Here is a 26,146-nt window from a genome sequence, read left to right on the forward strand (position 1 = left end):
CTCTATGTATTACATTTTCGTATTATATTAAATGAATAATTGATTATTAAATACACATATATTTAATTTTGTATGTATATATAATAAATATTATATAAATTTTTCATATTTAATATATGATAGATAAATATATACCATATACAGTATAAGAATATGTGAAAACGTGTCATCTATATGTGAAAATTATAATATCCTATGTAATAGTATACTCACATAAATACTTGAAGGTTTTTTTTCCTAACTCTTCTTATTATTATGACATTTGGCACTCTTTTTATTTTTTTTCTCTTCTAGTTTATTTTATACCATAAGCTTTTAAAATATATGTCAATCTTAATCTCAAAAAATCATATTATGGATAGTTTCACTAAAATCCTATTAAACTATGAATTACAAAGTAATATCATGCTCCACTACATTCTTATTCATTTACGCTTTTTTGGATAAATAGTAGTTTCTTTTATTATAATACATATTTTTACTCCAAATTGTTTTTTTCCATACACATATACTTCTAAATAAATTTTTATATTCATTCATAAAAAATAATATTTTCATCAAGATATTTTAGACTCTTTAGCAAAGGTTATAAACGAAGCCATCGAGCTTAATGAAGAGACCCGAGGTAGCATCAAACGATGTAGTTGAACTGCCCTGTAAATGTTACGCTAAGAAACTCGAACAGAGACTAGACATGAATCATATTGTGTTGTCTCTGTGCTTGCCTTACTCACTGAACGGAGGAAACCTAGTGACCTTGAAGAGGACAAAGATAGGGTCGACATACATGACTCATGTTGTCACATTGATTATATATAGATAAACCATTATTCAAAATTAAACCATGTTAATATATTGTTCTTAAAACCGGATCAAAAGGCAAACTCGAATGTTTTCCAAGCAATTTGGTCACCGAGTGGATATGACACGGTGATAAGCTAAATAAGTAAAATATAGTACACATAAAAGGCATACTGGTTTAGTCGAAATTCACAATCAATGCACTTTATGCAAACCCATTTGTAGTGTTATTAACTTATTATGACCAGAAATAATTTGATTCGTGATTGTATACTATACTACGAGGTAGTAAATCTTTGAAAATAGTATTATACAAATATTAATGAATTTTCAATATATGAGTGGTGTCGTCATTTCTTGTATAAGATAATAAAAATAATTACAAATGAAGCAAATTATTAAACATCATCATCGTCCTTAACCCACCATAATTACAAATGAAGCAAATTACAAATAATTACCTATCCGTTACTCCAGATTCAAAGTAAAAAAAAAAAAAAAAAACACTTGAGTTTCGAGAACCATGACTACTCTAACTAAATCTATCAACCTGTCCATCTGTCAAAACCCGGATCCGTACCCGGATTCATCAAAATCCAACCTTTCCTTCTCCGTCGGAAATCCAACCTTTCCTTCTCCGTCGGAAGCTCTCTACCGTTTCATCAGTCGTCACCGGAGAAGAAAGTATCATCCACGACAAATTCGATTTCATGTCTTACATGATCGGAAAAGCAAATTCCGTTAATAAAGCTCTTGACTCCGCCGTCTCCCTCCGAGAACCGATCAAGATCCATGAAGCGATGCGTTACTCGCTTCTCGCCGGTGGTAAACGAGTGAGACCCGTGCTCTGCATCGCCGCGTGCGAATTAGTCGGCGGCGAAGAATTCCTCGCGTTACCGGCGGCGTGCGCCGTGGAAATGATCCACACGATGTCGTTGATCCACGACGATCTTCCATGTATGGATAATGGATAACGACGATCTCCGCCGCGGAAAACCAACGAACCACAAAGTTTTCGGCGAAGACGTCGCGGTTTTAGCCGGAGACGCGCTTTTATCTTTTGCGTTTGAGCATTTAGCGACGGAGACGCCGGAAATTATTTCTCCGGCGAGAGTGGTTCGAGCAATTGGAGAATTAGCGAAAGCCATTGGATCAGAAGGGCTTGTGGCGGGTCAAGTCGTGGATCTAACCAGTGAAGGAATGGACCAAAACGACGTCGGATTAGAGCTTCTTGAGTTTATCCACCTTCATAAAACCGCCGTGTTGTTAGAGGCGGCGACGGTGTTAGGTGCCATCTTCGGCGGTGGAACTAATGAAGAGATTGAGAGGTTAAGGAAGTTTGCGAGATGCATTGGATTGTTGTTTCAGGTGGTGGACGATATTTTGGATGTGACGAAGTCGTCGGAGGAATTGGGGAAAACCGCCGGGAAAGATTTGATCGCCGATAAGCTGACGTATCCGAAACTAATGGGTCTTGAGAAATCTAAAGATTTTGCAGAGAAGTTGTTGAGTGATGCTCAAGAACAACTTCATGGATTTGATTCGAATAAAGTTAAACCTTTATTAGCTTTGGCTAATTACATTGGCAAAAGACAGAATTAATTCAATTTTTGACGTTTTAATTATTACTCCCTCCGTATTCATATAATTGTCGTTCTACACATTTTTTCTTGTTAATAATTAGATGTCGTTTTCACATCCCAATTCAACTTTTACCTAAAACTTCCTAAATTAACCTTAATTAATTGAGTCATAATTAAAAGGAGTAGTTGTTTAGGTGAGGTTAAATAAATCTTTTTCAACATTTTCTTAATTTACGTAATTATAGTTAAAACGACAACAAAACGAATATAGAGGGAGTAGATCATATTTTCCGACAATGGTTTAAGAAACTATAGATTCTGTAATAGAGCCTTTTGGCTTTTGCTGGTTATAAAGATTGAAGTTACTTGTTATATTTTGTGTTCTTTTTTTTTTGTGCAAAACATTTTGTGTTCTTGGATGATAGTTTGTGTTGTGACTTGTGAGATTTCTTCTACATTGGATATTTTTGGATCTTGATTGATTAATTAAGAATATCTCTTTTTTTGGTGGTCCAAACTCCAAAGTCACATAATGGTATCTGAATCGTTGTGTGTCGTATTGGTAGTTGTTGGTATTTAGTATTCAAATAGACTAATAGATTTTAGATAGTGATGTTTTTATATATGTTATTTTCTTATTTATAAGAGAGGAAAACGTGAGGAGGGAATATTTGACATGATACAAAATCATTGAGAGAATTGAATAATTTCCTCTAGTTCTAACAAATCATTGACCATTTTGAAAATTTCAATACAAGATTTCCTATAAATTATTTAAAAAGTTGGAATATTTCTTTCTGTTTTTCGAAAAAGGTACTTTTAAAACAAACTCTAATCAGTAAATTGTTTATCTTTATGTCATTAAAGCCAATATAATTCATATAATTGAACTCTAATCTGAGTTATGTGTTATTAAGGATATTTAGAAGTTTTTAATTTTTTTTTTCTAACTTCTTTCTTCTTACTAGTTAAGTTACTCTAATTCTAGATGAAACTCCAATGGGCCCGGTGGCTTCAATTTTTCAAGCCTCGACGACTGATTATTTTGTCTTTGTTCAGACAACAAAAAAAACATAATAATAATAAAGAAAGTGAAAAAGATAAAAACTTTTTATTTTCTCTTCTTCAGTTTTTCTTCTTTAATTCTTCTTCTTTCTTTTTGTGTTTCCCTTCCTCGTTCTTTCATGTCTTCCTTGTGCCATTGATGAGTCCGTCAACACCAAATCGAGAGTAGTGCAAGACTTTTTCTCACACTGTCTCTAAAAACCGCGTGAGAAATCGTCTTCCTCCTCAGATCTCTCCCTTTTCCCTTCAATTTTCCCGCATTTTCTCTCTCTCTTTCTCTTCCAAGCTTCTCCAAGCGTACAAGCTACTTCTTCTTCCATAAACCAAATTAAAACCCTAAACCAAAACTCTCTTCACCTCTATAAAAACTCCACCTTTTTTTAGCTCCTGTCTATTTCACAGACTTCAATCTTCCCCATTTTCATTACCAGCCAAAAACTCATCTTGAATTTCCAGGTAAATCTTGAATTCTCTGCAATTTTTTTAGTAACTTACTCTTGCGCTTTAAGTTTTCTCTTTTCAATGTCGGTTACAAAATTTAGATTGCTCCGTAAGATTCGGCATAAAGTTTGTTGCTTTAAGCTATAAATCAATTACCCATTTCGATTTTTTCTCATTACAAGCTCAAGTTAGGTTTGGTTTTCTAAATTGTTGTTCTTTTGATTAGGTTTACGAATTTAAGCAATTTCATAGAGATAGAAAAGAGAAATGATGGGAGGAAAATCTAGCAAGAACAAAAAAAATGTTGAATTTGGTTCACCGTCGACGCCTGTTCAAATCAAGATTAACTCAGAGTACTCAGAGCATTTGAGTTCTTACGAGAGAGCTTGTAGTGAAGATCCAAAGCTTGAATCTTTTGACGCTGCGCTTCATGAAAGAACTAACCGAGTCATCAACAAGCTTGCTTCAGGAGTAGAGATTAAGTCTTTGTCGTTTGATTCTCTTAGGGAAGTGACGCAATGTCTTTTAGATATGAATCAAGATGTGGTTAAAGTTATATTGCAGGATAAAGAAGATATATGGAACAATCAAGATTTGTTTTCTCTTGTGAATTTGTATTTTGAAAGTACTGCAAAGACTATGGATTTCTGTTCTGAGCTTGAGAATTGTCTTAACCGCGCGAGGAGGAGTCAAGTGATTATTCAGTTTGCTGTTAAGCAGTTTGAGGAAGAGGCGGAGATACCAGTGAATGGGGATAAGGAGAATAGAAAGTATGAGAAGACGCTTAAGGAGCTTAAGAGGTTTAAAGTAGCGGGTGAGCCGTTTACGAAAGAGTTCTTTGCTCTTTTCGATTTGGTTTACAAGCAACAGGTCATGATGCTTGAGGAGCTTCATAAGTTAAAGAAAAAACTCGATAAGAAGCTTAAGAATATCAAAACATGGCGAAGGGTATCGAATATGGTGTTTGTGACTGCGTTTGTCTCTGTGCTTATCTTCTCGGTGGTTGCAGCCGCTGTGGCTGCACCGCCTGTTGTGGCAGCTATAGCTGGTGCATTGGCTGTTCCAGTGGGTTCTGTTGGGAAATGGTGCAACACGCTGTGGACGAAATATGAGAAAGTGGTTAGAGGGCAGAAGGAGATTATTACATCGATTAGGATCGGGACTTATATTTCGGTTAAGGAGATGGATAATATAAGTATTCTTGTGCGTAAAGTGGAAGTTGAGATTGAATCTTTGCTGAAGAAAGCTGAGTTTGCTATTACGGAAGAGAAAGAAGTGAGGCTTGCGATTGATGAGATCAAGAAGAAGCTTGATGTGTTTACTGAAACCATTGAAGAACTTGGGGAACATGCGGGTAAGTATTGTAGCGATGTGACAAAGGCGAGAACTGTGATTCTGCAGAGGATAATCCGATACCCGGCTAGCTCACCGAAGGATGAAGCTCCTTGGTAAGAAACCCTTTTCTCCTAAAGCTAGCTTGATTACTGAGAAACTCAAATAGTAAACTTATACTTCATGTTTTTGCTTTAGAACTCTAGAGAACAAACTTGTGAACATTCTTATGATTCATCACTATGATTTATGAATGGTTTGGATTGAGTTTTTTTTTGTGTTTTCCATTGTTGATCAGGACGGAGATGGTGTAGTGAGAAGGCAGATTCGGATTCGTGTTTGGCTTTAAAAAATTGTTGGTTTGTTATCTTTAGCCCAAGTATTATGAACAGCTAAAGGATATATCTTACCTAATGTTATTAGTTGCCCTGAGGTAACATTTGCTTAATACATTCATTAAAGAGACATTTGTAAGGTTTTTATGTAATTTATTTGGGCTTTATTTAATCAGACTTGTATGTTTATAAATGAATGTCTTTGTGCTTAGTCAAGGCTTAGAGAATTACTAAGCTGAATACTTAAAGAACTAATGAATTTAAAAATAGGACGTGAAGAGTTAGTTGATGAGACGAGGGAGGGATGTTTTAACGTAAATCTTGGACATGAAACATGTTTTAAAAGTACAAATTGACTTGTGGCTCGATGTGACAGACTTGGTCTATGAAACGGTTGACTGATTAATCAATAGACCAGTCAGAAAGATGGAAGGGACCCTTCACACTCAGGTTTGAAATGGTCTACTAAAGGCAAAGTCGAAAACTTGGCCTGGGATTCTCACAGTGAACACTCCTTTGTGGTGCATTTCGCTTTCTTTGCTCTTCTAATATAGACATGTGAATGAATATATGAGATAACTGATGTGACTCGTTATCTTTTCTTCCATGTTAGGCGAGTCTTAAAGATGGAACTGTGAAGAGCTTTGATATACGTGCTGCTGATTTATCACCAAGTTTTACTTTCCATGCTAATGATGGTGAAGTCTCCTCCATTTCATACAACATACATGCCCCCAATGTAAGTACATACATGAAAAGCGAAACGAGTATATACGCATATTCATAGCATTTTAAGTCATTCTCGGAGATGTGCAGCTTTTGGCTATGGGATCTGCGGATGAAAGTGTGAAACTTTGGGATCTTTCAAACAATCAACCATCATGGATTGCTACGCACTTGCCAAATGCTGTAAGAGCAATGAATAAGTATTGTTTTCTCCCATCTGTTTCTCTTTGTTTACCATTCCAAACTTCGATATCCAACAGGGAATAGTTTTCTCGGTCTCATTCTCCGCGGACTGCCCTTTCTTACTCGATGTTGGTGGCTCAGAGGGGAAGCTAAAAGTGAGTAGAGATTTTGATGATACAATAAACAAGAAATTATTCTTTAGGAAACTTATGTAAGTATTTATGTGTAGGTGTGGGATACACTGTCGGACAACGGTGTGTCCCGAAGATATGGAAGCAACCGACCGTGACCCGAAATCATTCAAGAAAAATAAAGGACAAATCAAACCCGAAATCAGAATACAGTACATTACAACACAAACGTAATTATAAACTTCAAACTACAAGCACCCAATTAAGAAACTTATATATTTTGTTAGTCACATTACTATATATTTTGATTACATTATATAACATCTTCTTCACGTAAGTTGTTTAGCGATATAGCAAACAAAAATTTCAGTTGTTTCTGTTGGCAATGAAGTTAGTAAGAGCTATCAAAGGTTTCACTTTGTCAGAATCAAACCCTTGAATGTGTTCTTTAGCTTCTCTCTTCAACTTCTTCACGAACTCCTTAGATTTCTCAAGACCCATCACTTTCGGATACGTCAGCTTTCCGGCGACCTGATCTTTTCCGGCGGTTTTTCCCAATTCCTCCGAGGACTTGGTCTCATCCAAGATATCATCAACAACCTGAAACAACAAGCCAATACACCTCGCAAAGTATCTCACCTTCTCTATCTCTTCCTCTGATCCACCGCCAATAACCGCTCCGATAACCGCTGATGCTTCGAGCAACGCACCGGTTTTATGAACGTGAATATATTCAAGATCCTCCAATCCGACGTCGTTTGGATCCAGCCCTTCACTGCTTAAATCCATCGCTTGTCCCGCCACAAGTCCTTTCGTTCCAATAGACTTAGCCAATTCTTTAACGACTCGAACCATTTTCTTGGAAGACACGTCAGCTTCCGTCAAATGCTCGAAAGCTAGAGCTAAAAGTGCGCCGCCGGAGAGAATAGCTACACTTTCTCCGAATACTTTGTGTGTTGTTGGTTTGCCTCGCCGGAGATCGTCGTTATCCATACAAGGAAGATCGTCTTTGATGAGTGACATTGTGTGGATCATTTCAACCGCACAAGCCGCTTGAATCGCCAAACGCTCTTCCCCGCCGACTAGCTCACACGCAGCGAGGCAGAGTATTGGCCTGACACGTTTGCCTCCGGCGAGAATCGCGTAACGCATTGCCTTGTGGATGTTGAGAGGCTCAATGAGTGGAATGGCTTCGTCTAATGCTCTGTTTATTGTCTCTGCTTTGTTGATCATGTATGGTTTGAAATCGAAGTTGAAGCCGAAATCATCTTCTTCGTTTACTAATTTGATTGATGAATCAAGAAACTCACGGATGTCTTTTCTGGCGAAAATAGCAGCGGCGGCTGGTGATTTGATCGGGAGATGGAGAAGGCGGATAAGCCGCCGTGTATTAGCCGGACTCAGCCGTCCTTTCAGAGTTGCAAACACAAAATGTAGAGATAGAAAGACGATTAAAAGATAGAGAAAGATATTTTGAGCTTCCATTTTGATCAACAATAGATGATTGATTGATTGATCTTGGATTCTTCTGCTTTACAATAACTTTTTGTTCTCTGTTTTTTTTTCCGGAGTTTAAGGAAAAGGTCAACGGCAAGGCACGTTGTGGGATTATATCATTCTTCGTAAGATCGGTTAAAATTGAAATTAATTGAAGCATGGTTTGGATCCAAGCCGTTTTGCATGAGGCTGATGTTGGAGTAAGCTTGAAGGTTAAGTAACTTGAGCAATAAGTTACTTAATAAAAGGAAGATTAGCTTAAATATTCTAGGAGTTATCTAGAATATTCAAGAAGTTGTAAGTCCTAATTGAGTTAGGATTAGGTCTTGAGAGTTTTATATAAATAGAGGTACCAAGGTGTGGTAACCCCATGAGTTGTGAGAGATTTGAGATTGAGAGATATTGTGTGCTTTAGTTTTTGAGTTAGTTTTCTAAAGCTTAATAAGAGAGTAATTCTTAAACTTTGTCTTCTTAATCTTTCTCTTTCGATTCTAGAGCTGATGGTATCTTCATTGCAAATGAAGCGGATAAACAAGACAACCTCCCTAGTTTTCATCAATTTTTCACATTTTGGTTTTGTTTTCATGTGGTTTATTTTTATATAATCGTTTTCTCAAGTTTCAGTGGAGGATTTAAAGATTTATGATATTGGATATCAACGTGATCGACGCATGGTGTCGTAACGTTGAACCTGTTTTTTAAATATTAGAACATATTTAGGATGTTTTCTATTATGAAGCAAAGTCAACGAATGCAAGTCTCTTCGCGGACTCTTGTCATATTTATTCGGTTTATGTTAGTAGGATAGATTTCAATCTCCACTAAGAAAAACAATCTATTACCATACTTAACATTTTACCAACAAAAAAAAAAAACAATCTATCATCAGCTAACCATACATGCGTTGATTAATGCTTATTTCTAGATTCGAATATGTTTTAAACTACATGCGTTGATTAATCATATGGTTCTAGGTGTGAGATTATTAACCAAACCGTTTTTCCGAACCAATTCGAACCGAGATCTGGGGTTCGGTTAACCGGTTGATTAGTAGGAGTGAACTAATCGGCATCTTTTTAAAATAAGTTCGGTTGTTTCTGATTAACGAAACAATCAATCAAATACTAATTAATAATACTAATTAAACCGAATTAAACCAAATTTCTAGATTACATTAGGCATAAGACGAATACTAATCTCTTCTTCCATATGTAAGGCGAGTCTTAAAGATGGAACTGTGAAGGGCATTGATATACGTGCTGCTGATTTATCACCAAGTTTTACTCTCCATGCTAATAATGGTGAAGTCTCCTCCATCTCATACAACATATATGCCCCCAATGTAAGTACATACATGGAAAGCGAAACGAGTATATGTGCATATTCCTAGCATTTTAAGTCATTCTCCGAGATGTGCAGCTTTTGGCTACAGGATCTGCGGATGTATAAGTGTGAAACTTTGGGATCTTTCAAACAATCAACCTTCATGGATTGCTGCACACATGTGTACATTCCAAATGCTGTAAGAGCCATGAATAAAAAGTGTACGTATTTAATTTTGCTCCCACATGTTTCTCTTTGGTTTCTTTGTTCACCATTTTACAAACTTTGATATCAAACAGGGAATGGTTTTCTCGGTTTCATTCTCCGCGGACTGCCCTTTCTTACTCGCTAAAAGTGAGTAGAGATTCTAATGATACAAGAAATAACAAATTATGTTTTTAGGAAACTAACGTCTATATTTGTGTAGGTGTGGGATATATACATTATCGGACACTGGTGTGTCCCGAAGATATGGGAGCTACCAACCATGACCCATCCAGTATTTCTCTATTCGAAGAAGTAGAAGTAGATATATCATTCAATAAAATAAAAGGACAAATCAAACCTGAAATTATTTTGGCTACTAAGCACAATGGAAATCAGAACACAGTACAAAACAACACATAGCATTCAAACTACAAGCAAGAAAATTAAAAAAACATACATATTTTGTGTTGGTCACATTCATATTCCACTGTTACTATATATTTTGATTACATTATATAACATCTTCAGTTGTTTCTGTTGGCAATGAAGTTAGTAAGAGCAATCAAAGGTTTCACTTTGTCCTCATCAAACCCTTGAAGATGTTCTCTCGCATCTCTATTCAACTTTTTCACAAACTCCTTAGATTTCTCAAGACCAATCACTCTCGGATACGTTAGCTTTCCGGCGACCTTATCTTTTCCGGCGGTTTTTCCCAATTCCTCCGAGGACTTGGTCTCATCCAAGATATCATCAACCACCTGAAACAACAATCCAATACACCTCGCAAAGCTTCTCACCTTCTCTATCTCTTCCTCTGATCCACCGCCAATAACCGCTCCGATAACCGCTGATGCTTCAAGCAACGCACCTGTTTTATGAACGTGAATATATTCAAGATCCTCTAATCTGAAGTCGTTTGGATCCAGCCCTTCACTGCTTAAATCCATCGCTTGTCCCGCCACAAGTCCTTTTGTTCCAATAGACTTAGCCAATTCTTTAACGACTCGAACCATTTTCTTGGAAGACACGTCAGCTTCCGTCAAATGCTCGAAAGCTAGAGCTAAAAGTGCGCCGCCGGAGAGAATAGCTACACTTTCTCCGAATACTTTGTGTGTTGTTGGTTTACCTCGTCGGAGATCGTCGTTGTCCATACAAGGAAGATCGTCTTTGATTAGTGACATTGTATGAATCATTTCAACCGAACAAGCCGCTGGAATCGCTGAACGCTCTCCCCCGCCCACTAGCTCGCAAGCGGCGAGGCAGAGTATTGGCCTAACGCGTTTTCCGCCTGCGAAAATCGTGTAACGCATTGCCTTGTAGATGTTGAGAGGCTCAATGAGTGGAATGGCTTTGTCTAGTGCTCTGTTTATTGTCTCTGCTTTCCTGATCATGTACGGTTTGAAACCGAAATCGTCTTCTTTGTTTTCTATTTGGGTTGATGAATCAAGAAACTCACGGGCGTCTTTTCGGAGGAAAACAGAGGCGGCTGCCGGAAATTTGTTACGGCGGTGGAGGAGACGGATAAGCCGCCGCGTAATCGCGGGACTTAGTCGTTGTTTAAGAGTTGCAAACACGAAGTGTAGAGATAGAAAAACGATTACAAGATACAGAAAAATGGTTTGAGCTTACATTTTGATTAATGGATGATCTATGATTCTTGTTATTTATAAACTTGTTTTTACTTGGAGTCTTGAAAACGAAATCAACGGCTACGCACGTCGTGGGATCATTATCATATTGGTTCGGTCTGAGTTCGAAAAATCGGTTTGTAATTCGAAATTGATTGGAATATATATGGTTTATATCCAGACCGTTTAAATTGAGGTTTGGTTTGGAATGAAGTGAGCCAGACTATGTGAAAGTGTGAAACTTATCACAATATTCACAACCATACGTAAACCGATAAACGGGTTAATAGAAAAACAATTTGAACCGGGAATAGAAAGACCAAACCGGATGAAGAGGAGAAATATGACAACCTCCCTGGTTATCATCAACATTTCACATCTTCCCTAACCAAAAACAAGCATTTCACGTTTTGGTTTTACCGTTTTCTTAAGTTTTCAGTGAAGGATTCAAAATTTGTAAATTATAAATTATAACTTGTTGGATACTTGATCGAGATCAACGCGATCAATGCATGGTTGTTCGTAACGTTAATAATTCTTATTTTTAATTTATATATTATAATTTTTTTGGATTTTCTTTTTATTAAAAAGCTTAACAACGGCAAGTCCCTTCGTGGGACATGGTCATAGACGCATAGTGACATGTTTCGGTTGAGGTTAGTAGAATTGGTTTTAGTCTCGACTTTTTTTCGATTTGGATGTGATTATAAGCAAAACAAATCAATAACCAACAAATTTTGCAATTTACCGAAATTAAGGAGTGCAATTCAGAGATTAATATGTCAATATTGTGGGTAAAAAAAAGCCCTAGAAAATACATGTTTTTGCTTGATACACAAGCCATACTTAATGAGGAACATGGCCAGCCGGAACATAATGGAGACCTAAATCCAGCCGGAACAGCCGGAACAACATTGTTTTCCTTTCTACTTGATTCCATTATTCTTACATTAGTAAAAATTTAACATTAATGTTATTAATTATATGAATTAGGGTTATGTACTTCCTCCCCTTTTTTTAGTTGATGTATAAGGAGCAAATTTTTGTTCTAAATTAGATGATGTTTTCAGTTTTCAATGTAATATTAATTAGTTTTTTTATTGATTTTGACGATTTATATTTCTCAGATTATTTTCTATTGGTTAATTAGATAATAAATGATGTTTTAGTTTAGATTTAAACAAAAGAAAATGATTCCTTAATTAGTGTGCAAAAACCTTAAGCATCAAGTAAAAAAAAACAGAGGGAGTATATAAATTGATTTTGATATATTTATATGATATTTCCGTGCAACTACTAGTATATCGTTTAATGTATAGAGATTAATGATATATTAACAGCAATTAAATTTTATTATTTGAAAGAATTAAGTTAACTTTTATTTCAATTTTGATAGATTTTTTTTTGGTCAAAAACTATTGTATTAATTACTCAAATCATTACAAAACAATTTTCAATTTTGATAGAATATTTAGAAATATTTGTATATAATTCAATTGTTGAGAGAGAATCCTATAAACGAGTTCGTCTACTAGAAAACAAAAGGAAATGAGAAAGAGATACGTGGTAGTCTTGAAACACAATAACACCTTGAATGAGTCTCTGACACCTTGTAGTGTTTTTCGAGAAGTCTCTGACGCTTGAATGAGTATTCGAATCAAAAGACCTTGCCAAATTATATACTTAAGATTAACCTTTGTATGTTATGTAAATATGGTCTTGGTCAAAAAAAGCAAGATTATTTATTTATTTTTGGTCAAGAAAATAGAATTGTACCAAACGTTGAATTGATGGAGAAGTTTTCGGCCATGTGAATTCGTAAATTTGGGTGTACGTGAGTACAATGCACCAAGTGAATCTCTTTGAGATTATATCTTTTATAAAAGTTCTTGGTTGGTCGTCTTTCTTGTTTTAGTTTGGTTATTTTAAAGATTCCACATGATGAGCTGTGGCTAGCAATAACTTTTAGCGAAATTAATGTGATGGTTAACTTCTACTCCTATATTATTGAAGGAAAAAAAAAACGAAAATTATTGTCATTTTTAGGTATGGGCAAGTACATGATTTGCTTGACCATATTCAAATTGCGTGAGATAATTCAGTGTACACATTACTAAAGAAGTAGACCATATAAATAGATAAGAAGTGGATCGGATATATACTTACCTGTGACATAGTGGGCGGTGGAAAAAAAATGGACAGTGGACAAACACCTATGGCTATGCATGCCTCCCAAGCAGCAGACTCCCCAAAAGACACCCAACGGACTTAGCGGACACTCATGAATCTGTTACGAGAGATCCTTTAACAAAAAAAATGAATCTGTTACCAGAGCATAATGCAACCAGTGAAAATACAATAAAACACTTTTAGATTTCAAACAACATTACTTATAGGAGACAACTATAGTTTAAGATTAGAAAACTCATGTTACAAATATTATGTATCTATAAGTATCATTAAATTATTATCTTACTGTACATGGTGTCACATTATGCACCCAAGTCCCAACTGTTTCCCGTGATATATATTAATTTCACCGATTAATTTAATGCATGAGCTTTTTGCTTATTACTAACATTTCTCATTTCCTTGCGGCATATGATTTTTTTTTTTTTTTTTGATATCTTTGGATCGACAAAACTCGATCCATAGCCAACCCCTACTACGCGGGATAACACGACTTAGTGGAGTCGAACTTCGGTGGGAATGCGGAGTCAAATGAACTTAACCACACTAAAGGCACATCCCCCGGCATATGATTATCAAATGTTTATAAACATGCTTGCGACACATTAGCATACCTACAATAATCAATTAGAATGCAACTGTCTACCACCCCACACACTTCTTATTTATTCTCTAGAATCCAAAAAAAAAAAATTATATGTTTATTTCTTGCCTCTAATAAATAAACTTAATGTAGATTAATACTAAAAAAAAAATCTTTAGATGAAACAAGTAGTCTTGAAATTTGATACAAATCTAATAGCAAATTACTATAAGGTAGAATTTGGTTCAAGGAAGCGATTCCGAGTTGTGGCTGACGTTGCTAAGGCGGCTCCCAACTATAGACAGATTGATTCGGTGAGGAATGTCAATTCCTCCCATCTGTGTGCTTTGTTCTCCAGGCAGCGACATATATGCCCACCTCTTTTTCGAATGCGAGTTTCCCTTCGATGTGTGTCTCGCCTTTGGAACAATGGTCAATATTGATCCTCCCATCTCACCCTCCGAGGTCTCTCACAGTCCACAACTCCTCTAGCCATGGACGCTATAATCTTGAAACTGCTCTTCCAAGTGATAGTTTATGCGATTTGGTAGGAACGGAATTCTTGAATTGTTACCACAACATCTCTGCCTCTGGCCGTGATAAAAGCATCGGTGGAATGCATTATGCGAAATCACCTCATCAGCTCCTTCTTCACTCAATGTCTCTTCTTGGATCTCATTTGGTAAGTCCACTATGAAACATTGTCTATCTTGCTTGGGTTCCACTTCCATTTCTTTTGGGTAACATTAGTATAATTCTTATGGGTAAAATGTTTGCAGACCCACCAAATTTTCAATGTGCCTAATAAGAAGTAAGAACCCTACATATCTTAATTGATCTCCCACTATTCATCTACTTTCTCTCTAATGAAAACACACAAAATTTACAAACACAATTGTAGATAAAGAATAAAAATTTAATTAGCAAAAGAAATAAAAACCTAAACATTGGATGTAGAAGGCTGAACAACCTTGTTTTGTCTCCCTGCAAGCCAAAGCATGGTCCTCCTAGCAAAAGATGGCGTTTTCGTCTCCAAAGACTCCGAATTTTCGCTCTTTTGACTCTCTTCATTGATCTCGCGAGATATCCGATGGTTTGGAAATCGGAGTGAGGAGGAAGACACCGAAGAACAATCCTGATCTCTAGCACTAGAACCCTTTTGCTTCTCCTTTTTACCCCTTAGCCAAGTTTTCGACAAAGAAAAGCTCTCTCTTTCCACAACACTCTTCTCGATTCCCTTAACTGTTGGATCCAAACCGCATTCGGACACAACGGCCCTGTTGCCTGGTAGTTTCTTGGTCGAAATGTGAACCTTAAGTGTAGCTTCTTGGTCCATAATATACTCATATGATCCCATTGACAAACACCTCCTTCCATCTACATTAATGCTATTACCACTTATGCTATTTTTGTTGTCGTTGTCACTTCCTTCATTGACATGATCTATGTTCCTAAATTTCCCTAACTTAACTTCTAAAGGAAAAACCTTTCCATCTAAACCATCCAATTCACCATCCGGGTCACATGATTTACGACCCGACCTAATCCGGGTCGACTCAAAATCATTGTTCCCATCATCAATACACAGTTGGGAATTAGACTCAAGAACAGGAACCATATCTCTCGAGCTTTGTTCACTCTCAAGAACAAGTAGATACGAGGAGCTTAGATTGTGGTGAGACGAGAAACCAGAGAGGAGGTTAGATCTACACAAGGGACAAGTAGAGTGAGAGAGAAGCCACGTATCGATACACTCAACGTGAAAGGCATGGCTGCATTTAGGCAAGAGTCTAAGTTTGTCCTCTGTTTCGAACTCACAGAGACAAACAGGACAATCAAAAGGAGAGATTTTGAGACCAATGATAGATTTGTAATGAAATACAGGTAACGTGTCGATTAAGGATTGGTCGACGCCAGAATCATGGAGGTTAAAGAGTTGTTGAAGCTGGCCTTGAAGAGCTGTAACATTGTCGAAGTAATCTTCTCTGTTTTGTGTTGATGGTGTGAGGAGGAATTTGACAAGGATATGGAGAAGACCAGAGATGAAGAAGATGATCGAGAGGATTATGATTATTAGAAGAATATTTGGTGTGATTTTGTTGTTTAAATCGAAGCTTGTGTTTGATTTGAGAGGTATCAATGGTGGTGGTGGTGGTGAAGAAGAGATCAAATTCTTGTTCATGTTTTTTGAGAAAAAAAAAATCAAGATTATAAATGCATGCTCTGTTTTCTGAGAGTTTTGGTTTATCTTGAAATTGAAAGAAGAGAAATAAAGATTTGAGATTAAAGTTTTTTGAAATTTAAGAGACCAGAGTGATGATTAAGAGAATTACAGGTTGGACCATTGATGGTGACAGATGAGCAAATTTATTTCAGTTTTTCTTTCACCAAAGAGGATAGTCTTTGGAATGATTTTTTAAAATTCTGAAATTAATGGGATTTGGATCTTTGTATTTAATTACCTAAAAATGAGAAGTCAACGAAACATTTATTTAAATAAAAAAGAACGGATACAATCACTTTCTTTCATGAATAATAATATCTTATGATTTTGTAACCAAACCATGGCCTCCCATGTTAAAGCCAACCGGACAAACGATATAATTGTACAATCCATTTTAAAATCTGACAATTTAACTTGTAATATATAACATTCCGAGTTTGAATTCAAAATATCATTAAGATTGCAAACCACTAGACTAAACATGTTATTTTACTAAATATTTTTAACATAACAATAAACAAACTAGTGTTGTTGCCATGAGTGATGAATTTGTTTGGGGCATGAATTATTTTCTCTTGAATGGGTTGTTGTTTTTGCTAGAGTTGGTGTCCAAATCATTATGAGCCAAGAAGCTTTTGAGGCATCTTCGACTTTTGGATTTGTTTGGGAGGGGATAGTTAAAACTAGGGTCACACCATTCTTCGTTGTTGGAATGCGCGCTATGTATAGGGTAAACGAGATCGACTATGGATTATTGATATCATTTTTCGCACGTTGTATTGCCTTGTCAATACTCATCGTGAAGTTGACAGTGTTGACATTTCGTCGTTCTATGCATTTTGGTTTGAGATGTTCATGCAAGCTCAATAAACGATCAAAACATTTACTGATTTTACATGATGCTCAAATTCAAACATAAACCACACGACTACAGAAAGTTAAGGATTTGGACGACATAATGAATGATAGTTATGAGTTAGTCTTTTTAGGAAAATCTGCGATCCGGTCTAACGGGGTTTGGATTCTCTTATTAATCCGGTGAGTCCGTGGCTATGGCTTAAAAAAAAGAAACTTTGGCCTACGGCCTTAAAAAAAAAAGAATAGCAAAATGTAGTAAATTTGTTTAAGCTTAACCAGACTTGCATAAATGTTAACGAAACTTTCTAAAATTATTTAATAATGGAATTAAAAAATTATTGAACTAATATACACAGCCGCTTCTTTCACTTTAACTAAATCACTTTTTAGATTTGAAGTGAAATTAGTTGAATTGTAGTTTTGTAAACAAAAAGGTATACTATGCTTTGTTTCTTTGTTGATGAATGTATTGCTTTTGTGTATACTAGAGAGAACTCACGCGATGCGTGGGATACTGATTAAAAATATAATTTCAAAATAAATAATACAATAATAAGTTTTGATGTCCTTCCAAATAATTATACATGAATTTGTTTAACACTTTAGTTATTCCTTTTGTTATCAGTTTAAGAATTTTGTTATAAAGAAAGGTAAAGTACGTACGTATAGAGTGGCTAAAAATAGAAAGTATTGGCATATATATTATGAAATTTATTTTGAATGTAAAAATTAGTATGTAATACACATTTTTTGAAGGAAAAAGGTCAACAAAGAATAAAAAGTAGACGTTTTTTTGGAAAAGAAAAAAAACCCACTTTCCAACGAAAAATTCACTGATCAAAATCTCAAATATTAGATTTTATCTTTCAACTCTATCATCATCTTCTCCTTCTTCTTTTTTATAACAAAAGTGTAGATAAGGGTTTAACCATTAATTCTAATTTAAAAATGAGCTCGTCATGAAGTTTTTAACTTTTTTTTCACGACATGTGGTCCTTTTTCTTTGTCTTTAAATGCTCAAAAAAAATCCTATATTTTTTCATTGTTTTTTTTTTCATCATCCAAATTATAAGAAAAATTAAAATAGTTTAGAAATAGATAAGATGCTATATTATTTATTTTATATTATAAGACCTTATTTTTATATTTTAGTATTGAAAATGCACTTTTTGGTGTGCCATTTTTAAAAAATGTCCCTTCTTTTGTGTATTTTCAAAAATACGTCTCATTAAACCTGAAAAGGTTTATGAGGCAATTCTGTATGGTAAGTATTACTCAAGCCTCGATCTAAGTATTTGTATGCTTTTATAATGTTACATACGTACTTAGGTAAATCTTAGATTTTTAAGGAAATTTTAAAAAGATTTTACGTAGGTTGTATTTTTGAAAAAATGTATTGGAAAAAAGCATTTCTAACAATCCTTCAATTTACAATGTCATTTTAATAATTTTATTACATTTTGCTTTTCGAATAGTATTAATTTATGTAATGATTTATAGTTAAAATAAATATGAAATAATATTTTAAAATAAACTATTATAAGATAATTTGTTGTTAATTGTTTAATATCAATTTGTGGGAAATAAGGTAAAATGTAGAAAAAGAAAACAATAAAAGAATACTTGATTTAGTGTAATATGCGTTATAGAACATTGATGAATTTTGAGAATGAATTTTAAGAGTAAAATCTTTTTAAGAAAATAGAATAGGAAATAGAAATGGGAAATGATCTTATAAAAGTGTATACGTACATCTTTCATTGTTCCGTTTCAATTTGAATCTATATATACATTTTCGAAGTACACATATAAAATAAATCTTTGAGTTGGCACTTATTTACAAGAGAATGTCATTGTTATAAATGTTTATCTATTAATTAATACTAAAAATTATTTTTGAAACAATTTTTTAGAAATTGTGGCTTCTAAATATGATAACAAATTGATTTTGTTTCTAAATTTGATTAATTGCTAATTTCCTTAAACCTCTCTACCTAATTTAAACATTAATATATGATTATTCTTACACTTTTATATGATCATATATTTAATTTATTTTGAATTTATGTAAAATACATATAATTAATAAAATAATATATTTTTCTGCATATAATATGATTTAAAATTTTAAAAACGGACATATATTATTCAATTGATGAAGAAAAAATATATATACAATGTCCCACATTGCTTAAAATTTTGGGCAATGGTTCAGAGTCATACTATAAAAGGACCAAAATGATTCTGAATACAAATGAGAAGGAAGCTTGATTTATCTGGCGCCCAAAATTAAAATTGTTATCTGGTTTACTCCGGTTCCTTATTTTATTGAAACTTTTCAAAAGTTTCAAAATATTATAAATGTTTAATTTTTATTAAAAATTAAATATTATAGTCATTTAAACGTTTGTAAAATTAAACTTTATAAAAAAATTAAATATTTATATAACTAAAACTTTTATGAAGTTTTAAATATGAATATTTGAACTTTATAAGAATTTATAAGAAACTTTTAAAAAAGTTTAGAGTATTTATAATATTTAAGTTCTATAAAAAGAACAACACACTAAGTGTCTCGATTTTATGAAATTGATTAAATAAGAGATTTGTAACATGAAAACGCAATGTGAAGAAGAAACGTAACTTAAAGAAATATAATGCTACGGTTTTCATTTATTAGATAGAGTAACGTAAGGGAAAAATGGATACTTAACTATAATGTCTAGAAAGATATGCTTAGAGAAGAGAAGAAACGAATGTTCAGTTGTTTTTTTGAAATTTATTTTGAGTAAATTTGGATAAATGCCCTATTTTTGACCTTTTTTTTGAAAAATATACTATTTTTTTCTTTACTATATTTTACTATTAATTAAAAAGGAATTTATACGTAAAACAGAAAATCTATTAATTTAGTTTTGAAATTAATATTTGAAATAACTAACAATTTTAATAATTTTTATCTTAAATATTTCTTTTAAACAATCTAAAATAATTGTGAATTCACCTATCAAGTGAATCATGTTTCTTCATTTGATTTAAATTTAATAGGTCATCATTACTTTGTAAAATCTCTTGACTAAAATTACTTTTGATTGGATTTCTATTAGTTTTTGGTACTCCATCTCTAATCGATAACACATGTAAATAAAACAAAGAATATTATGTTATAGAGTTATAAGCCATACGTTGATTTAATCAATGATACATGTATATTACATCATTATACCAATGTTAAGTCGTAATCTACGTTAACCTTGAAATTGGAGAAGACTTTGGAGTTGAAAATTTTGATTATTACGTTGAGATTTTTTTTGTTTATACAATATTAAGGGATAGACTTTTTAATATTTTTAGATATTATCTTATTAAATTTAATATATAAAATAAATAAACTATCTTTATCTCAAAAAATAATTATAAGGATAACTAATATTATTTTGAATTTTTCTCTCAATTTTCGAATTTAGTTATAATTTTACTAAAAATACAGCTTTCAATTTAAATATAGACGAAATTATCATTTTATATATAAAAATTTCTAATTTTCATTAGAAATAGAAAAAGGGTATTTTTCAAACGAAAACTAAAAAATATGATAGTTTTCAAAATCACCCTTTTATTTTCTAAATATAATTACAAATTAATCATCACTAATTACCATTAATTGGAGAGGGACACATGTCAGATGCATAGGATGACAAATGGCATGATAATAGAGTTTTTTCAAAAAAAACTTGTCATATTATATAAGATATTATATAAGATATAAGATACTTAGACCAAAGAAACACTTAATATGAATGGTTTATTAGTATACAGTTATTTAAATGAAGTAAAATGTTTTTAATGTGATTGTTGTAATTAAGAGATTGAGCAATTTGGCTTGAAAATTTTATTAATAATTTTATATGAAAGAAGAAGAAAATTATGCTTATGTTTTGAGTTTATGTTAATTATTTATTTAAGATCATGATTTTTCTTTTTTTGACATCGGAATCATGATTTTTAATTTTTTGATTATATAAATTAATTTATTTTTTTAATCTCCGCCTCCAGCCTTCGTACTACTAGGAACGGCTTTGCGGTGAGATGGGATCTCTGATTAGATGGCTCATGTCGTTGACTGTCACACTAACCTTGGTTGATGATCACATGTTTTTTTAGTGTAGACACACCTATATTTGACGTCTTTTGGTATCTTATTAAGGGTTGACATTTTAGTATGTGTTTTTAGTGCGAGCAAAATAGTCAGTTTTCAAATTAAATGTACGAGATAAAAAAAAATGAGACACTAGAAAAGGTAACACATAACTATTGTTATTTAAAAGAAGAAATAACTGTATTTCATTTCATAATTTTAGGCAGTAAACAAACATCCTATATATGTCGAGAAAGGAGAAACACGACAAAGAGGGAAACATGAAGGCGACATGGAAGAAGGTTCTATGGATTTCTCTGTTTTATGTTTTAACTCGAGGCAAATATGGTCTCGTGCATTTACAATTTCTTATATGCTTAGTAGAACAATGTAGCTAAAAGGCTAAAAGATAAACCTTTTCCATTTAGTCTTCTTGTTATCATTTTTTGGTTTATGATTTTGTGTTTTAATTTCCTATGGTACATAAACAATTATATATAATTGAAAAACCAGGATATGTTGTTAGGTCAACTTACATAGCCTTTTGAAAGGCTCACGAATTGAAGAACAATTATTAGAAAATAGTTATTTGAAAAGTGAAATAGATTTTAGGAGATGGTAAGGTGAGAAAGCCCCCTCACTCTTAAAACTACAAAAAAAAAAGCCCGCTCAGTTTTGAGTTTTTTGACATACATATTTTCAAATTTCAACCTATAAATTTCACATAAAATTTTTATCTGGTCATATGGTTTAAACTTTTGGTTCAGCTATTCATAAGTTATAAGATTAATTATATATATCATAAACATTTAATATATTCTTTATGTTTTAAAATTATAAACAAATATTATAATGATATAGATAAATATATGTATTGGCTTTCTATATATTTTGGGGCAATGTTAGAGGACTTACCTAAACACCTATACTACAGTCAAACTTGCAAATAAAGGGATTGTTTATATAAGTCTAGTTTAGATCGTACCGATCCGGTTTGGTTTGGTTCGGTAAACGTTCGAGTTGTTTGGTTCAAAAGAAAGAAAACCGATAAGCTTACTTTCGTTGGATTTGGGCCGGTTCGATTGTAGACAAAACTGATTTGAGTTCCTCAATTCATTTTGGTTTGGTTTGATTGAACTACGGATATTGTTAATGTCGGACGCATCAAAGTTATTGCAACACTACAAAAAAATGTCACATCTATTTAATTATGTGTAGTCAAACAAGAGTTATTGAAATACAGCTATCTTCAATTCATGAAATAAGTTTAATTAAGATTCATTATATGAAACTCCGTTAAATAATTTAAAAGAGGGTTTGATATATTGAAAATCGTTATAAAAAAAAACATAATGGTTGGAAATTTTTTTTGTTAAATTTATAGGTTTCTAATATTAAATTTAAACCCTACAAACGAGATATCACATATATAACCGTGGATTAATTAATATAAGGGAAATTGTAAACTAAAATAGGAAATAGTAGAATGTTGATGGTGGGTTTTGGGCCCGAGCCCAAAACCCTTAACGGGCCAAAACTCAGCAAAAAAGGCCCATGTATCCCAGCAAAAGCCCAGTTCGATTTTCCACCAACCAAAGGGGTAAAAAGGACATTTCATACGCACAGTATACCCTACTTCTGCACCCTATAAATAGCAAAAAAGAATGTTTGTAAAGAGATCCCGAAAAAACCGCTTTTACAGAGAATTTCGTACAACCGTCAGAGTACTTTGCGGCTCGGCTCGTACACTCAGTTTTTAGCTCGTCCATTTTTGTAATCGTCGGCTCGTCATTAAATAAGAGATTCTTCTTTCACCCTTAAAACTACGAAAACGTACTTGTGTGATTTTGAGGATCAACAGTTGGCGCGCCAGGTAGGGGAGAAGCTCGAAGATTTCTCTCATAACTACGAACCGACGAAACAGCAAAGATGACAGACGCATTCCACAACGCACTCGGCGCAAGTGCCTCCAGCTCGGGAGGAGAAGCATGTACGCCTGCAGCCGCACCGCCTTCGCTACCTCCGACGCCAGAAGGACCTACCGCGGCAGCTATCGGACCGCACCCTGCACCCCGTCCTGATGCTCAGATAACTCCCTCGAACGGACGTAACACGACGAACCCACAGGCTAACACTAGAGCCGGGACGAGCCAAAGAAGTCAGGACCGCAGCGAATCGGACGACCTGCTCCAAAACATCCTCACGCACCTGAGCCAGCAAGAAGCCAGGACGAACGTGCGACTTGAATCTCTGGCAGCAGCTCAGGCATGCGCTCAGGACGAAATCAATCGCCTAAGCGCAAGTCAGATGCAAGGTGTGCGACCCGCTCAAGGAAACCAAGTGCCGACCCGGCAAATCCATCCTGTCACTTCGTCAAGCGAAACTACCCGAGACCTAGAGCTCGCCGAACTGCGACGTATTGTCCAGGAAATGAACGCAAAGGTTCATAAGGCCACAAGTGCCGCACCGGAACTCGACCGCGTCCTTGAAGAAACGCAGCAAACTCCTTTCACTCGAAGAATAACCAGCGTCTCACTCCGGGGGCGCCAAAAGATAAAGCTCGATCCCTATAACGGAAAGGGCGATCCAAAAGAATTCCTGACATCATTCGCCATCGCGATCAACCGAGCCGAACTAACCGACAAGAACTTCGAAGCAGGACAATGCCAGATTTTCACCGAGCATCTAGCCGGTGCCGCCCTCAACTGGTTCTCAAGACTTAAGCCGAACTCAATCAGCAGTTATCGTGAACTGTCCGTAACATTTCTCAAGCATTACTCGCCGCTCATACAGAATCAGACGACCAATGCCGACCTGTGGTCCCTTGCGCAAGGACCCACGGAGTCGCTCCGGTTGTTTATCAACCGTTTCAAGGACGTCATTACCCGGATCGTCGTCCCAGATGAAGCCGCAATCGTTGCTCTGCGCAACGCAGTGTGGTACGATTCTAGGTTTAGGGATGATATCACGCTCCATGTCCCGAACACGCTCGAGGACGCACTTCATAGAGCAACGAGGTACATCGAATTAGAAGAGGAACGGCTCATTCTGTCACGAAAGCACGGAGTAACAAAGGCATCAGCGCCGAAAGAAACTCCTGCGGTAAAACCTGCGGAGCCAAGACAGCACCTCGACCGCAATACGAGCCAAGGTAGAAAGCCGGCCACGTTCGTCATAAACAGTGAAGACACGGCGCCCAAACAATGGAACAAATGGGCAAGAGATACCGATGCCATTACTACCGGGCCGGTGTATTGCGAGTATCATAAAAGCAAGGCTCACGCGACGGAAGACTGTCGCTATCTGCAAGGACTCCTCATGGCTAAGTACAAGAGCGGCGGCATCACCATCGAATGTGACCGAGCCCAAGGGGGCAATAAAAACCAAAAACGAAACGAGGCCACTGCTCGGCAATTCCTCCAGGACCGAGCCGACGGAGCAGCTGGAGGCGACGATCAAGCAAACGATTCGGCCAAAAGACAACGCCATGGCAAAGCTGTCGCCGACGCCCCCGCTGTCGTTCGACAAATCCATATGATCATGGGCGGTCTTCAAAACTGCAACGATTCGGTCCGTTCAATCAAGCAGTGTCGAAAGAAAGCCGAAATGATGGAAACATGGCCAGTAGCGCCGAGCCAACCTTCCGTGGAGATCGAACCCATTTCTTTCACGAAAGACGACCTCGTCGGAGTTGATCTCCCCCACAACGATCCGTTGGTTGTCGAGCTAATCGTCAGCGACAGTCGAGTTACGCGCGTCATGATCGATACAGGCAGCTCGGTCGACCTAATTTTTAAAGACACCCTCACCGCGATGAACGTAGCTGACCGATGTATAAAGCCGCGTTCTCGACCATTGGCTGGGTTCGATGGCGATTTCATCATGTCTCTCGGCACCATCAAACTACCCACATTTGTTGGCGGAACGATCGCCTGGGTTAAGTTCGTTGTCATCGATAAACCGACGATATACAATGTAATCTTGGGGACGCCATGGCTTCATCAAATGCAGGCCGTCGCGTCCACCTATCATCAGTGCGTCAAGTTCCCTACTCACCAAGGAATCTTTACTCTCAAAGGAAATCAGCAAGTAGCGCGGACGTGTTTCCTGATCGAACACAAGAACCGCGCCGAAAAGAAATTATAGCAACCAAAGAAAGAGGAGCCCATGCCCCGCTCCGCAATAGCAAAGGCACCGGGCAAATCCTACGAGGAATCGGAACTAAGTCGGACGGAACTTGTGAATATCGACGCATCGGATCCACTACGATGCGTCGGCATCGGAGCTGAAATTAGTCCAGAAATCAAAGCGGCCCTTGTGGCCCTCCTCAGAGAGAATTCGTCAACCTTCGCTTGGAGCGTTGAGGACATGCCTGGAATCGACCCATCGATAACGTCCCACGAGCTAGGCGTGGATCCGACATTCAAACCTGTGAAGCAGAAAAGACGCAAATTGGGTCCGGAACGAGCCAAAGCAGTAAATGACGAGGTTGAAAAGCTACTAGGCGCCGGCTCCATCATCGAAGTCCGATATCCAGAGTGGTTGGCAAATCCCGTCGTAGTCAAAAAGAAAAACGGTAAGTGGCGAGTGTGCGTCGACTTCACTGATCTGAACAAGGCCTGTCCAAAAGATAGCTACCCCTTACCGCATATCGACCGGCTCGTCGAAGCCACAGCAGGGAACGAGCTCCTATCGTTCATGGACGCTTTCTCTGGATACAACCAAATTCTCATGCATAAGGACGATCAGGAAAAGACGTCCTTCATCACCGATCGCGGAACGTACTGCTACAAGGTGATGCCATTCGGCCTGAAAAACGCCGGAGCAACGTATCAGCGCCTCGTCAACAAAATGTTCGCCGAACAGCTCGGCCGAACTGTCGAGGTCTACATCGACGACAT

At 35.9% G+C, this 26,146-nt stretch overlaps 5 protein-coding genes across 5 annotated transcripts; 2 read left to right on the forward strand and 3 right to left on the reverse strand.

Annotated features, from left to right (window-relative positions):
- Positions 1-1,159: 1,159 nt before the first annotated feature.
- Positions 1,160-2,449, forward strand: LOC9322252 (geranylgeranyl pyrophosphate synthase 7, chloroplastic). The gene is given in 2 exon segments (XM_021033265.1): positions 1,160-1,772; positions 1,774-2,449. Coding segments are annotated over 2 exon segments (891 nt in total). The 5' UTR covers positions 1,160-1,511; the 3' UTR covers positions 2,404-2,449.
- A 1,077-nt stretch (positions 2,450-3,526) lies between these two features.
- On the forward strand, positions 3,527-5,773 carry LOC9320212 (UPF0496 protein At2g18630). Its single transcript, XM_002884100.2, has 3 exons — positions 3,527-3,905; positions 4,117-5,338; positions 5,521-5,773. Exons 2-3 carry the CDS (start codon positions 4,158-4,160, stop codon positions 5,534-5,536), a joined length of 1,197 nt encoding a protein of 398 aa, XP_002884146.1. The 5' UTR covers positions 3,527-3,905; positions 4,117-4,157; the 3' UTR covers positions 5,537-5,773.
- A 992-nt stretch (positions 5,774-6,765) lies between these two features.
- Positions 6,766-8,357, reverse strand: LOC9320214 (geranylgeranyl pyrophosphate synthase 4). Its single transcript, XM_002886140.2, has one exon. The coding sequence runs from the start codon at positions 8,080-8,082 to the stop codon at positions 6,964-6,966; it is 1,119 nt and encodes a 372-aa protein (XP_002886186.1). The 5' UTR covers positions 8,083-8,357; the 3' UTR covers positions 6,766-6,963.
- A 38-nt stretch (positions 8,358-8,395) lies between these two features.
- Positions 8,396-11,708, reverse strand: LOC9322253 (geranylgeranyl pyrophosphate synthase 4). Its single transcript, XM_021030606.1, has one exon. The coding sequence runs from the start codon at positions 11,013-11,015 to the stop codon at positions 10,149-10,151; it is 867 nt and encodes a 288-aa protein (XP_020886265.1). The 5' UTR covers positions 11,016-11,708; the 3' UTR covers positions 8,396-10,148.
- Positions 11,709-14,830: 3,122 nt separating this feature from the next.
- On the reverse strand, positions 14,831-17,665 carry LOC9320215 (putative RING-H2 finger protein ATL49). Its single transcript, XM_002886142.2, has one exon. It carries the CDS (start codon positions 16,205-16,207, stop codon positions 14,966-14,968), a length of 1,242 nt encoding a protein of 413 aa, XP_002886188.1. The 5' UTR covers positions 16,208-17,665; the 3' UTR covers positions 14,831-14,965.
- Between the last annotated feature and the right edge of the window lie 8,481 nt (positions 17,666-26,146).

This window comes from Arabidopsis lyrata (genome assembly GCF_000004255.2).
Source record: "Arabidopsis lyrata subsp. lyrata unplaced genomic scaffold ARALYscaffold_3, whole genome shotgun sequence".
Classification (NCBI taxonomy): domain Eukaryota; kingdom Viridiplantae; phylum Streptophyta; class Magnoliopsida; order Brassicales; family Brassicaceae; genus Arabidopsis; species Arabidopsis lyrata.

Coding starts and splice junctions, on each gene's coding strand:
- LOC9320212 (XM_002884100.2), top strand. CDS start 4,158: ATGATGGGAGGAAAATCTAGCAAGAACAAAAAAAATGTTGAATTTGGT.
- LOC9320214 (XM_002886140.2), bottom strand. CDS start 8,082: ATGGAAGCTCAAAATATCTTTCTCTATCTTTTAATCGTCTTTCTATCT.
- LOC9322253 (XM_021030606.1), bottom strand. CDS start 11,015: ATGATCAGGAAAGCAGAGACAATAAACAGAGCACTAGACAAAGCCATT.
- LOC9320215 (XM_002886142.2), bottom strand. CDS start 16,207: ATGAACAAGAATTTGATCTCTTCTTCACCACCACCACCACCATTGATA.